At 37.3% G+C, this 15202-nt stretch overlaps 3 protein-coding genes across 3 annotated transcripts; all 3 read left to right on the top strand.

Moving 5' to 3' along the window:
* Nucleotides 1–1844: 1844 nt before the first annotated feature.
* On the top strand, nucleotides 1845–3109 carry LOC106424373 (zinc finger protein AZF2). The gene has a single exon (XM_013865134.3). It carries the CDS (start codon nucleotides 2123–2125, stop codon nucleotides 2930–2932), a length of 810 nt encoding a protein of 269 aa, XP_013720588.1. The 5' UTR covers nucleotides 1845–2122; the 3' UTR covers nucleotides 2933–3109.
* Nucleotides 3110–3321: 212 nt separating this feature from the next.
* On the top strand, nucleotides 3322–7355 carry LOC106424424 (F-box/kelch-repeat protein At3g16740-like). The gene has a single exon (XM_048776518.1). The coding sequence runs from the start codon at nucleotides 6051–6053 to the stop codon at nucleotides 7275–7277; it is 1227 nt and encodes a 408-aa protein (XP_048632475.1). The 5' UTR covers nucleotides 3322–6050; the 3' UTR covers nucleotides 7278–7355.
* Nucleotides 7356–10140: 2785 nt separating this feature from the next.
* Nucleotides 10141–14475, top strand: LOC106424425 (F-box/kelch-repeat protein At3g16740-like). The gene is made up of 3 exons (XM_048776519.1): nucleotides 10141–10268; nucleotides 10745–11042; nucleotides 11121–14475. Exon 3 carries the CDS (start codon nucleotides 13264–13266, stop codon nucleotides 14473–14475), a length of 1212 nt encoding a protein of 403 aa, XP_048632476.1. The 5' UTR covers nucleotides 10141–10268; nucleotides 10745–11042; nucleotides 11121–13263.
* Nucleotides 14476–15202: the final 727 nt, after the last annotated feature.

Raw genomic sequence — 15202 nt, 5'->3', positions numbered from 1 at the left:
AAATATATTAGAAACAAAAACAAAATAGCTAGAGATTTTTTTTACAAACATTGCATACTAGCATCCAACTAGCTTTCAACTGACACTAAATAAGTTTTGCCTCCTCCCTTATTTAGGTGGACTAAAAACAGTAGTAAATGTAGAAACCTAGGAAACAGTTGGACTCCTGCTGCTAAGATAAGAACTCACATTGGATGGAAGACAATGGCATTTACAAGGTAAACAATTTATCTTCCAGCCTCTGATTTCAGATGACATCTGAAACCATATCTGAGAACAAGTACAAATATGAGGAAAAATACTTCTTAGCCTAAGCAGCCTATGATTGCAACCTTTCTTTCAACAAAGCTAACAACATACGCTGTAAACTTTCAGATATTAGAAATTGCAAACTGATGTAAGAGGTATGGTTGGGAACATGTTATAGCTCAAACTGGTTTAAACTAGCACCAGAGCAAAATTAAACACTATACATCCCCAAAATGTCATTATTTCCAACACTGGAAACAGTCTTGAAGTATAACATTGAGCTTTTTGAATGCAGGCTTTGTTCAGTGTTTTTAAATCATATTCAACCTTTACTTCAGTAAACAAAAGAAGGTCGGGAGTGGCGACAAAGAGACAGTACTGTCTGACTTTTATGTCGCGCGGCTAACACTGAAACCAACGGAAACAGCAGTCCAGCAGTACTGCACAGCCACGTAAGGTCCCATTACACTTCACGTTATTACAAGCAAAGGAGAAGAAGATTAGAATAAGAGAAAGCGTCTTAAAATGTCTATGATTGTTTGTCTTCACATGAATTTGACACGTTTAAACGCCGCCACGTGACGTTTCCGCCAACGCGTTTGGATAAATCACGTCCACTATTTTTGCTTGTTGGGTATAACAAGAAAAGTGACATCGGCCTACAAGTGTAACGGAACTACCACGTGTCCTATAAACACGCCGCCTTTTAGTTGCTAACACGGTACGGCACGCCACAGACGATCTTTGTCCTCACCTACACTCAACTCCACTGAAGTTAGCTCAACATTCCTACGTATTCTCGAGGCATCCAGGTGTTTCTTTCATTTGACGAATATTAACGAGTTATTCCAAGTATTTTCTGAGAAATTCATTAAATGATTACTTACTGATTGTTGTCATGCGGTAAGAATTAACTAATCATCGAGATCATGCTAGTGAGATAATGATAATTAATCGAAAATATTCGATAAATCATGGAAAGGTTAGTACCGATAAAACCGTAATTAGGCGTGTACGCGTTCGGTTTAAGACGTGCCCCACACGTCTCGTGGCTCGTAGCCAACACATAAGCCAGCTCCACGGGAAAGGTAAGGCCCTTTTTTATTTAATTTATTTTTTAAAATTAGCTAAAACCTCATCTATTTTTGGGTTTACCAGTTTATTTTCTGGTTTTTGACTTTGAACTGGTCTCTCACTCGTGATGGCTAATACCTGATTAGGTCAGCCGTGACCAAGAACCCGGTACGTACAGTAAATTCATCGATACTTCGCTTAGTTTCTTTGGTCAAATGTAGTTTTTGTTTTATCAGCTTTTGGTCAAATTTAGTTAACAATCGAAGATTATTTATTTATAAAATATTTTTATACATAAAATTATTATCAATAGGCTATTTTTATAAAATAAATAGAAGACATAAATATGAAAGTGTTAAAGAAAATAAAAGGTGCTAACCTCAGATTTGATAGGTTAATATAGCTTGTATCCCATAGCATTTGTGCATCATATTTTATTTTAAACTGACACATATTGAAAAGCTAAAATGTTGTACAATAATTATAAAATCATTGTTGAGATTATAATTTATTCTACTCTATAAAAATTTCCTTCTATATTTAGTTATTTAGTATAGTATACAGGCCTCTTAAGCAACAGAGTGTGTATAGATGACGCAATAAAGAGATAAACATTATTGACCGACTTAATATTCATCGGCCACGTAGATTTCCATATAAAAACAGACCTTTCTTCAGCACTTCACTCCATCTTCTTCTCTCTTTCTCTCCAGCGATAATACTCTGAAATTTCTCAAATTTTCTGATATAAAATCAACGAAGAAAGACACAACACAACAGAGAAAGATTCATCTGATTTATGGCTCTCGAAGCGATGAACTCTCCGACAACTACGTCCCCGTTCACAGTCCGAAAAGATAGGATCGGAGCAACGGATGATCTGATGAACGACGCCGTTTTCTTGGAGCCTTGGCTGAAACGCAAACGCTCCAAACGCCAGCGTTCTCCCAGCCCTTCTTCCTCCACGCCGCCTCGACTTCACGCTAAATCTCAAAGTCAGGATCCTTCGGAGGAAGAGTATCTCGCTCTCTGTCTCCTCATGCTCGCCAAAGACCAGCCGCGGACGCGATTTCAACCGTCACCGCCGCCGCCTCAAGAAAGGACGACGAAGCTTTCGTATAACTGTAGCGTTTGCGGAAAAGCGTTTGTTTCGTATCAGGCTTTAGGCGGCCACAAAGCCAGCCACCGCATCAAGCCTCCAACCGCCGGTGATTCAACAGCTCCGAGCATCGCCGGAGAAAAGCATCTGACTTCCACAGCCATCGCTCCTTCAGGGAAGATCCACGAGTGTTCTATCTGTCATAAAGTGTTTCCGACGGGTCAAGCTCTAGGCGGTCACAAACGCTGTCACTACGAAGGGAACCTCGGCGGCGGCGGAGGAGGAAGCAAGTCGGTGAGCCACAGTGGAAGCGTGTCAAGTACGGTTTCGGAAGAACGAAGCAACCGTGTGATTATAGATCTGAATCTCCCGGCGTTACCGGAGCTCAGCCTTCATCACGACCCAGTCGTCGACGATGAGATTCTAAGTCCGTTGACCGGTAAAAAACCGCTTTTGTTGACCGGTCACGACCAAGTCATCAAAAAAGAAGATTTATCTCTAAGAATATAATAATTAGTCTACTATTATTATGTAATTAGTTTCTGTTTTATTCGTTACAATTTTTTTTCTTATTTCTGGGATTGGATATATACTCATCTATGTTTAGACGGTTAGTGATTGATTCAATTTGATTGATGAATTTGGTTGTCAGAATTTCCTTTTTAATTATTTTTAATTAGCTGCTAATCCCTTGAATCCACGCTGTAAATTATGGGACACGTGGCGTTTTGGGTGTGAACCCAGAGTAGAAATACTAGTTGGCAAACGAGAATCCTTCCATGTGGTTGCCTTGATTAGCAATTAGCACATGTATACTTAATTTGGTCCATACATAACAAATTGTTATTTTTATTATGTTTATTCTTTGTCATACCTTCCGATATGGGGTTATTGGCCACTGAAAGTATAGTGTATAGCCTAAGCTTCTTTTTATTCGTATTAAATCGTAACTAACTGCACATGCGTTTTAGCAATGCATGCATCATTATTCAATTTTGTTGATTATATCGAATCATAAATACAGATGTGACCACGAATCTGTGCATTGGTTCTTTTAGCTGTTAGGTATGTCCTTAACCTGCGTAACTTCCTTGGCCACAAAACATTAATTCAAGCATCTTTTACCACTTTAACTAATTAATATACATATAACGGTGTTTGATATTAGGATATTAATTGACTTTTTTTTTCAAGTTTGCCCTTGGATTAATTGATTGGCTGATAGATAATACACATACTGGTTCTTTCGTTTTGCTTCCATACTACTGAAACTGCCTCGTGTACGGTTGGTATTACCTAGTCAAATTACGAGAACCAAACACGTTATTATAGTGTAAAGTCATTAACTAATACCCGTCGCAAACTCGATAAAACCATATAAAGTCTTCGCTGATTCTATGTTCTCCAACGTTTTTATTAATTTTCACCAATAAAACATAGTTATTTAATTATAAAGCGATAGTTTTGGCGGTGCTGTGACATATTCACCAAAAGAAGACCACAAAACTATTTTTAATTTACAAAAAGAAACTACTTTTTAATTTCATTTTCTTAACTAAAAGAACCCAATTTTGGCATAGAAGAGAAGTGAAGAAACTATGTAAATGACAAGTAACAAAAGGTAGTTTCAAAAAAAAAGTAACAAAAGGTATAAAAAGTTTGTAATCTATTTTACCAAAAAAAGTTTGTAATCTAAGAGAGATGAATATTGAAAATACTAAAATAACCATCAATTGAGTCCATTCCATTCGTGTTCGTTTTGCATATAACTATGATGTTCTTGACGTGTTGCCAAATATAATCTTATCCAAACACATCTTCAAAAAGCTTTTGTTTTATTTGTTCTTGTTATCTATCTAGAATTGTTATTTAAATAAGGATCACTTGGTCACCAAGTGTTGGTGTCTCTGTTGGTTGCACTTAACAAATGAGAATGATAACGTCATTTGTCGCGTTCGTTAAGCACATCAAAACACTGAAATACGTAGTCCAAATTGCATTGATGCGGCACTCTGGGGAAAACGACAAGATATATTAAAAAGAACGACAAGAAGTCTACACACAAAAAAAAGAAACGGCACATGTGAGATGAGAAAAGTGCAACTTCTAAATAAGCAAATGGGAAAGATCTGGAATGTGTCAAATGTCAATCCATAAGGAAAAAGCAGCGTGGCAAAACGGTGAATCAGTGATCAGACGGATATTAATTCGAACCTTAAATTTTCGTATCTACATCTTTTTTTCATTAGAGATTTTTTGAACATCAACATAGGCAAAAGATTCATTGTATACAACTAATGCTAACTTCACAGGTAACAAGAACCGCCTTCTATTATTCTCATGGTTGAGAGTCGCCATAAACTCGGAGGAGATCAGCCTCTACAGTTGTGAAGTCCGTTTGGTCTATATCCCGCTTAGTTGTATTATGTGCGTCTTTTCTTATTTACACTTTTTACCTTCGATCTCAGCGATAATATGGAAGACTGCATAGCGTGCATGACATCAACAGCTAAGCTAACAAACATGCGTGAGATCTAGAATATCAACTTAAAACACACAAAAAATCATAAAAAGCATTCAGAAAACACTCTAAGACCATGATTAATCCCAGTCTCTTAAATGAGGTTCTTAGCTTCGGATAAAAGATGATTTTTAACTCTTTTTTTTTAGATTTTAGCTAAGAAAAACTAAGAACCGTTTCTTAAATAAAAGATATAAGAGCCGTTTCTTAGCCAAAAAAAAAATAAAAAAAAAACAAAAAAAAAACCAAAAATATCAAATCATTTGTTAAGAACCCCGGCTAAGAGACCGGAGCTAATGATACAGAATAAGCCAAAACAAGCACAATCCATGCAAACAGGCACTCACCACAAGCTTTCCAACAATTGGAAGACAAAGCCTCTGGCTTTCAAGTTTCAAGGCTTCAGTTGCTAGCAAAGAATTCAAATGATCCATGTCCAGAAGAGACCATTAATCTTCTATATAGGTAACCTGTCTAAAGTTTCAAAATAGAGTGATTTCGTTATCATCAATATAGCAATTACAAACAATGATACAAAATAGCTAGAAGTTCATATTCTCACCTTCTCCTTTAAGATGAAAGCTAGTTTCAGTTTCTTCATCAGAAAGAGCAACTTGATCCGTTTCAGAGTGACAAAATGGCGAGATTGATACCCATGCATTCCACAGGTTTTTCTGGACTATATTACTTTTTCATGCTTATTATCATTCATATTTGCATTGGTGATCACATCAGCATCGGAAAATTATCAGCATGCAACGCAATCCAAAACGTAGAGAGGAACAAAAGTGAAATAAAATCCTGTTCTCGGTCCTCTCACCAGAGAATGATTAAGTATGCCATGTTAATAGATTAAAAAAATTGTGTATCCTCCCATCGGGTTAACATCGCCGATTAAATAAAAAAGTTTTGGAAAACACATATTCTATTATTCTTTTATTTTAATCAATATATATATAACTTTTTTTTTGTAACATTCAATATATATATATTTTTTTTTTCAGGTAGGTTAACCTAATCTCTTTTAACTATTAAAAGAGAGGGAGGGAGGAAAAAGAAAAGCCGTCACACTCATACTACAACCTTCCTTCGTTGAAACTTGAAAAGATGACGATGATCTCTGATCTTCCACATGATTTGGTAGAGAATGTACTATCGAGGCTTCCCCTGATGACATCTACCCGAAAGGTGCGCTCTACATGCAAACGGTGGAACGCTTTATCTAAGGATCCCGACTTTACAAAACGCTTTGTTAAAGGGTTGTCAAGGCTGATAATCATGAGATCTGAATTTAGGATTTGGTTAATGAGCGTCGATTTCCAAGGTAGCCTCAACAATAAGGACGACTTTGTTGCTCCATATGTTAAAGAAGGTAAACTTACTAGCCTAAACAATTCAGATCCCCAGATATCAAAAGTTTTTCACTGCAACGGGTTACTCTTATGCTCGACCAAAGATATGCGTAGGCTCGTTGTTTGGAACCCGTACTTGGGACAAACTAGGCGGATCAAACCTAGAATAGCTTTCCACAAACGCGACATCTATGCTCTCGGTTATGACGTAAACAAGAACCAAAAAATATTGAGGTTTTTGGATGATAACACTACATTTAGAAACCCCTATTTTGTATATGAGATATACGATTTAAAGTCTAGCTCATGGAGGGTTCTTGATGTCAATGCTGACTGGGAGATAGATTATTATCATCGTGGATTGTCTTTGAAGGGAAGTGCTTACTTTTTTGCTAAAGAAAAAATGGAATGGGATGGAGAAGAAGGAGAAGAAGGAGAAGAAGAAATAGATGTAACAGACCAAGAGACGTTTCTGCTTTGTTTTGATTTTACAAGAGAGAGATTTGGACCGCGTCTGCCTCTGCCGTTTCACTCTCATGCTGAAGAAACTGTGGCCCTCTCTAGTGTTAGAGAAGAGCAGCTTGCGGTGTTATATCAGGGGGATTCATCGTGTCTAGTAGAGATATGGGTTACAAATAGAATTGAGCCTAATGCAGTGTCATGGAGCAAGTTGTTTTTATCAGTGGATATTGAAACACTCTTTGGTCCCCATCTGCTTCATTTTGCCGGTGGGAGTTTCATCATTGACGAGGAACAAAAACTCGCAGTGATTTTTGATAAAGACGAAGAAGAAATGTACAATAAAGCTTACCTAATTGGGGAGAATGGATGCTACAAAACATTGGATCTCCAAGAGGATACATACCACCGAGCAGAAACTGGAGAATTCACTAGTATGCCACTCGTGTGCTCTTATTTTCCTACATCGGTGAAGATCCAGCAACGTGCAAGACGAGGCAAAAGGAAAGAACGAGATTATTAGAATCATTTGGTTTTATTGTGTCATCTCCTTTAAACAAGATTAAGTTGTTTCTGTTTGATTAATAAAACAGTTTTTGCTGATGGAGTTCCTTGCTGAATAATAATTCTTAATTAGTCTTTTATTGTTTGATCAAAAAGAAAAATTAGTCTTTTATTTTACTATCAGTTCTTTTCATCTCTTCATGTAGACCTTGTATGTTTCCAACCATGCATTGTGGTGAGGCAAGCTAAATCAAGGGACTGTAGTATGTTTACTTTTAATTTTGTTTGTTGTTGTTTCCAGTTATTTTCAACAGTGTTCTATACCTCTCTATGATTGTGGCCATTGCCACCATGAAAATAAAGGTTTTAATTTTAGTAAATTTGGTTTCTTGGATCAAATTTTGGGTGATTTGATTTGAATATCAGAAAGAAAAGATGTTTGCACATGAAGAAAGGAAGTAAGTAACTTGGATGATAGACACATTGAAATGAAGACAAAAAGGGCAATTAAAAACTATTGACGATAAAGATTCATTTTTTTAAAGAAGATCAATATAAAGATAGTTTGTAAATGAGATTTTATAGTATGGTGAAGTTGAAATAACTACAAAAGAAAACGAGATAACTTTCTTGGTTTCTTTCATTCAGCTATAATTACTCAGCAAAATTACTCAGTTAGCCAACAACGTAACAAGATTGCAACGTGCGGGTTCATCCTCGGATGAGCTTTTTTTTTTTTTTTTTTTTGAATGAATGTTAAATTTATTCATCAAAAAACTCTTCTTACAACAAGTGTGACCTTTGTTTATTTTATAAACTCATAACTCCTATGATCTTAACTTTTTAAAAAATTTTAAACTCTTGTGCTAAACCAAAATTGTAATCCTTCTTCCCACCCTTTAACTCCTTTTGTTCTCATAATACTCAACTTATTTCGCATCCCCTTATCCACCAACTTCATAACAGTTACTATCGGCAATGGCTTCTCGTCATGCTTGATCCTGTTCCTTTCTCTCCACAAGACATGGATAGTAACCTGAAAAGCATATCTAAGACAAAATCTCTTCTTCATTTCCATTCTCTCCTCCTTGATGATGGTCAATATGTCTGACCAAACATTTGTGTACTCATTGAGAAGTTTACCTTTTGTAATATACTCCTATACCTGAGAAGAGTAGGAGCAGTCGAAAAATAAATGGCTTCTCGACTCCGACTCTCTCTTACAGAGCACACAGATCACATCAACATCCCGATTCCACTTGGAGATTCTGTCCATCGTAGACAGTCTATCTTTTACTGCTAACCAGGCTATGAATGCATACTTTGGGGTCGCTTGAGAGAACCAGATGCTTCTTGACCAGTCACATCTCCCCGTTTCAATTTTCATTAACAACCAAGTTTCATATGTCGAGAACTTCTGTTTAAAACCCGTTTTCCTCCTCCACATATTTACATCTTCCACTCCATCTGTCAGCTTCTCTTTAACAATAACCAAATCAGACTCAATGTTATTTAGCAACTGAGAGTGATGCCTCCTTTGTCTTGTAACACTTACTGCTTTCTTAACTGTAGCTTCTCTGCTAATACCCATATCAACTATGCCTCTCTCGCCTAGCAGAGTGAAGAGAGATCCTCTTATTGACCAGTCATCAAACCAGAACGAAGTCGTTTCCCCACTCCCCAACTCTTTCTTATGAAAAGACCTGGCTACATCTCTCATCTTTACCATCTTCCTCCACATCCAAGAGCCTACTTGAGATTTCTCACTTATCTCCCAAAATGTCTTATGTTTTAACAAGTTACTCTCCACCCATTTCCCCCACAATGAAGCACCCGAAAGCATTCTCCAAATAAGCTTTAACACATTAACTCTGTTGACGACTTTGAGAGCTCTAATACCCAATCCTCCTTCTTGCTTAGTCTGACAGACAACGTTCCAAGCAACCTTAGCTCCCATGACTTTTAATTCAGGCCCTGTCCATAGAAAAGCTCCACAGAGACTTTCTATTTCCTGAATACACTTACTGGGTAAAAGGTAGACCGTGGCCCAGAAATTCACCAAACTCATTAGCACAGCTTTAATCAGTTGAAGTCTTCCCGCATAAGAGAGAAATTTACTTGTTAAGGTACTGATTCGGCATCTGATCTTCTCAACCAGCAGGAAATAATCCTGCTTTCTCATAGCTTTAGTCATTAATGGGAGACCAAGATACCTGACAGGAAGCACACCTTTTGCAAATGAGAAATTTGACAAAATTCTTACTTCCTCCTCCTCAGAAACTCCCGCTAAGTATAACGTAGACTTCGCTATACTGATACGCAGACCAGACCAATCAGCAAATTTATCAAATACTGATAGAGCTTCCTTAACAGACTCTTTAGACCCCTCCACAAACACCATCAGGTCATCCGCAAAACATAGGTGGGTTATAAAAAGTAACTTACATAATAAATGCCATTCGGTTTCTGGTAACCATTCGTTATCTTCAACTAAAACCTTAAGAAAGTCCCATGAGAATTGCAGGTCATATACCAAAATGTCAAAAGCCCAAGAGAACTCTTGATGAGATCAAACCCGATAATTTGAACAGAATATAACCAATATGTAACACCCGGGAATTCACCTAGTGACAAATATAACATGGGAAACGGGCATAGACGACTTCTTTTCTGCTAACATTTATCTAATAAGTATCTTATAGATTTTCTTTACTGTCAATTTATTCTTCCACCTGAAAACCGCAGCTTCCCACGTGTCATCTCTAACAAATTTTCTTTACTGTCACTCACACAAACAGAAAAGCTATACGGGGTCCACAAATATCTTTCTTCGAGGTTATATACCAACACGCACGCATAACAGATTTTGTAGAGTAGACTAAAGCGAGACTAGAGCGAGACTAGAGTGAGAGAGAAGAAATTTACAAAATGAATCTAGAGAATAGCCAGATAGCAGAGAACAACCGGATGAGCGGGATAAGGAATCTTCAGACGAACCACCGCAACCACCGTAAGTATCTTCTCCCCTTATACATTACACTGATTAGATCATTTTTTCTCCTCGCCGTGAAACCGTCGAGTCATTTCATATAATTTCTCCGTTTGATTCTTCTCTCCCCCATCTCCTCCTCTGTTTCGTTCACTGATTTTCTTCCCATATCGATCTTTACTCGTTAGACGTGCTTTTACTTTCCTCCTCTTCTCTTTCAACGTGACGCTACACGTATCTGACGCCACGGTGTGAAGAGTAGTCAGAGGAAGATGGTGGTTACTTACTCAGCTCGATCTTAGTGTGTGCTTTTCTCTTTCCTCTTTTTGTGTGACGCGATCGTCTTAAGAGGGAGAAGTGCATTTCATCATCTTCATCAACGCGTCGTCGGAGAATAACGATATTCAAACTATTATTCTGACTCGTTAACATAATAATATTCACATGACGAATCTTATGAAACTATTATTGTATATCGTAATTTGTTTTTGTTGCAGCGGACGTTGGGAATATCATCCGGCGCTCTGAGGACAACTGGCTCAGTGCTAGCGATGTTTACAGTATTCTCAGTCATCGGGAGAGTTTGACGGTTTCCACCAACCAAAATCCCCGACGTGGGGTCGAAGGGCTTTATCTCTTCTACTGCCACCGGTTTTTAAACTACAGGAACGGCTTCGTAGGGACGCGTCGATTTACTCGCAGACATGGCGAGCACACTATCAGAGTTACCGAGTCTCGACCCCTTCGTCCTGTTGCTCCCACTTATAGCCGCAGGTTACACCGGTGCTACCCTAGGTAATCAATTTATTTGAAATTTAAAATTAATCTTAAAATCAGTTTCAATGTATTAATACGATCTTTTATACTATATAGTTTCGGCAGGTTTGTCCTCGTGCACTACCGCATTGTGTAGGTGTTGATCTCATCTCATCTTCCTCGTCTATCCTACCATATTTGAGTGACTATATCGAACTTATGATAAACCTAGATCAATGTTAATCTGTCTTAATAAAAATGTTATTGTATCTATGGGTTACTATTATGGACTTATCATAAACAACATTCTCACGTTATTGTATCTTTGGGTTACTATTATGGACTTATCATAAACATTCTCGTTACGTTATTATATATTAAACTTCTATCTTAATCATATTATGTTTGGCTAATGTAAAGCATGCAAATTTCATCAAAAAAAAAATCACTTTAATCCCCAAAATGATCCGTCGATGCATATAATAATAACTAAGAAATATAGTTGAGACAAGGTCAGGGCATTTGGTTGGATCAAATCCGAATTGGTTCCTATCAGGTTTGGGTTTTTCGAGTCATGCACATTTGAACTCAATTAGGTATTTAAAATTTTTTGATTCGGGTTTGAATTGTTTTTTGTGGGTTTAAGTCGGTTCAGTCCATACTAAAATGCCTATTATTTGCCTCTGAGATCTCAACATGGGTTTAATTTGTTTTTTTGTGGGTTTAAGTCGGTTCACCCACTGCACTATTTCAAATTACTTTAGTTCCTAGGTACCTATGAAACACTTAGATGATAAAAACTTTGTGTACAAGATTGAGATTATTTTGGTCATTTCTTACCTGGACCGTTGGAAGATATCACGTAAAATACCTGCTGCATGAAGTGGCTCTATTTTTTGTTTCAAATGATTTATGTTTCTAGGTTGATAGATATGTTCAGATTATGCAGGCACAATTGCAAAGTAGTTTCCCTTCTTCTTTTTGTCAGTTTAATGTCTTTAAACATCTTTTTTTTCTTGCACTAGTAATTTTGCCTCCAGGTGGCTAGTTTTTGATGACTATAATTGCCCACCAATCCATTTGATTACATCATTTTGCCAAAGTGCATATTCGTGGTTAAAGGAGGACATAGAGAATGTTGTGGCTGTTCACTGTAAGGCCGGAATGGCAAGGACAGGGCTCATGATATGTAGTCTTCTTCTCTATCTGAAGGTAAAGCATGTATCATAACATTGCATTAAAACCCTAGTCAGACACACAGGGAACTAATCATATGTTTCTTTTTCTTGTATAGTTTTTTCCTACTGCTGAAGAGTGCATGGACTTCTACAATCAGAAACGATGTGTGGATGGAAAAGGGCTTGTGCTACCTAGCCAAATCGTAAGTCTAGTTTTGCTGCAATTTATAGAATTAAACCGCTCACGAAAACGTTCTTTGCTCTCTTGCTGACTAGTTAGTCTCTTTAAAATCAATATTTTGTAGAGATATGTGATATATTTTGAACGAATATTAACCTACTTCAACGGTGAAAATCAACCAGGCCGCAAGTAAGCTGCTTTACCATATACCTCAATGCTGCATAGTGCATACAGTTGTGTATTGACATCGTATAATTCCTTTTATTTTAGGTGTATGCTTAGAGGATTCCGGTTCCATAGGTGTGTCCCTATTGGATCAGGCCATCCATAACCATTTCAGACCACAATGTTGAGCAGGGCCAGCTTAGGGCATGGGCCAAGGGGGCGTGGGCCCAGGACCCAAACATTTTTTAACAAAAACAGTATGAAAGAGGGGCTCAATTTTTTAAAAAATAATTAGGGATAGGGGTAGCTCTATTCTACTGAAGTCAAAGGCTCCCATTGGCGTGTGTATGCTGTTGAGACTTAACAACATCTTTTACCGTCCTTATTAGAGTTATTCTAAAGCCAATCAGACTTTTACTTTCTCTTTTTTTCTCTAAGGTTTTTACAGCCTTTTTAACTGTTGGCTGTCATATTTTTACTCTTTAAATATTTACTTTTTTTAGCCACGTAGACCAGACTTTTAGATGGTTGTAGAATTTTTTTTTTCTTCTTATTTCTAGAGCAATTCCAATCGGAGTTTCTTACCATGTAATTCTTAACCTAGCCTCTTTTACCTTTTTTTTTTTTGTCAACTTCCTAGCCTCTTTTACCTATTAAAAAGAAAGTGAGGGAGGAAAAAAAGAAAAAGCCGTCACACTCATATTATTACAGCCTTCCTTCGTTGAAACTTGAAAAGATGACGATGATCTCTGATCTTCCACAGGATTTGGTAGAGAATGTACTATCGAGGGTTCCACTGATGACATCTATGAGAAAGCTGCGCTCTACATGCAAACGGTGGAACACTTTATCTAGGGATCCAGACTTTGCAAAACACTTTGTTAAAGGGTTGTCAAGGCTGATAATCATGAGGTCTCAGTTTAGGCTTTGGTTAATGAGCGTCGATTTCCATGGTAGCCTCAACCATAAGGACGACTTGGACGTTGCTCCATATGTTAAAGAAGGTAAGCTTACTAGCTTAAATAATTCTGATCCCGAGATATCAAAAGTTTTTCACTGCAACGGGTTACTCTTATGCTCGACCAAAGACAAGCGTAGGCTCGTGGTCTGGAACCCGTACTTGGGACAAACTAGGCGGATCAAACCCAGGATAGCTTTCCACAAACGCGACATATATGCTCTCGGTTACGACGTAAACAAGAACCAAAAAATATTGAGGTTTTTGGATGATTACGCGACATTTAGAAACCCTTATGTTGTATGTGAGATCTACGATTTAAAGTCTAACTCATGGAGGGATCTTGATGTCAATGCTGACTGGGAGATGGATTATTATCATCATGGATTGTCTTTGAAGGGAAGTGCTTACTTTTTTGCTAAAGAAAAAATGGAATGGGACGGAGAAGGAGAAATAGACGTAACAGACCAAGAGACGTTTCTGCTTTGTTTTGATTTTACAAGAGAGAGATTTGGACCGCGTCTGCCTATGCCGTTTCACTCTCATGCTGAGGAAACTGTGGCCCTGTCTAGTGTTAGAGAAGAGCAGCTTGCAGTGTTATATCAGGGGGATTCATCATGTCTAGTAGAGATATGGGTTACAAATAGAATTGAGCCTAATGCAGTGTCATGGAGAAAGGTGTTTTTATCAGTGGATATTGAACCATTCTTTGGTCTTCATCAGTTTGATTTTTCCGGTGGGAGTTTCATCATTGACGAGGAACAAAAACTCGCCCTGATTTTCGATAAAGACAAAGAATATATCCACAGTACAGCTTACCTAATTGGGGAGAATGGATATTACAAAACATTGGATCTCGGAGAGGATAGATACCACCGAGAAAAAACTGGAGAATACACTAGTATGCCACTCGTGTGCTCTTATTTTCCGACATTGGTGAAGATCCAGCAACGTGCAAGACGAGGCAAAAGGAAAGAACGAGATTATTAGTATCATTTTGTTTTATTGTGTCATCTCCTTTAAACAAAAAGATTAAGTTGTTTCTGTTTGGTTGACAAAACAGTTTTTTTTTCTTCCTGATGGAGTTGATTGTTCTTAATTAGTCTTTTATTTTAGTACCACCTTTTTCATCTCTTCATGTAAACCATGTCTGCTTCGAACCATTGTTGAGGTCAGCCAAATCAAGGGACTATAGGATGTTTATTTTTAATTTTGTTGTTTTGTTTCTAATTATTTTCAACAGCCACCATGAAAATGAAGGTTTTAATTTTAGTAATTATATTTGGTTTCCCGGATCAAAATTTGGGTGATATGATAAGAAAATGGTTATAGAGGAAGAAAGGAATTAAGTGACTTTGGTGATGTCACACATTAAAATAGTTAAATTGGGCAAACAAAACGAACTTTTATTATTTAAACTGAAAAGCAACATTTGTTAGAATCACATCACCCAAAAGGGGTTTATACCTCTTTTGGGAAAATACAGTTTTTTTCCTTTGTCAACATCGGATAACATTTTACTATTGTAGTTTTGTCTAGGCCTGAGCACGGATCGGATATCCAGATTTTTAAAGGTATTTGTGATTTGCTTCGTAAGTCACGGATATCTAATTTTTCGATATGCTTTGCTTCGAAAAAAACGGATATTCGGAAAAACGGATATCCGAAAAATTACGGATATCTCATATATTTTTATTAATACAAATAATCTTAAAAA

The sequence above is a fragment of the Brassica napus genome, chromosome A3, assembly GCF_020379485.1.
Source record: "Brassica napus cultivar Da-Ae chromosome A3, Da-Ae, whole genome shotgun sequence".
NCBI classification, from domain to species: Eukaryota; Viridiplantae; Streptophyta; class Magnoliopsida; order Brassicales; family Brassicaceae; genus Brassica; species Brassica napus.
The sequence above is the reverse complement of the archived record's forward strand: the minus strand, read 5'-3'. Positions and strand labels throughout refer to the sequence as shown.

Excerpts from the sequence above, each read along its gene's own strand:
- LOC106424424 (XM_048776518.1), top strand. The coding sequence starts at position 6,051 with ATGACGATGATCTCTGATCTTCCACATGATTTGGTAGAGAATGTACTA.
- LOC106424425 (XM_048776519.1), top strand. The coding sequence starts at position 13,264 with ATGACGATGATCTCTGATCTTCCACAGGATTTGGTAGAGAATGTACTA.
- LOC106424373 (XM_013865134.3), top strand. The coding sequence starts at position 2,123 with ATGGCTCTCGAAGCGATGAACTCTCCGACAACTACGTCCCCGTTCACA.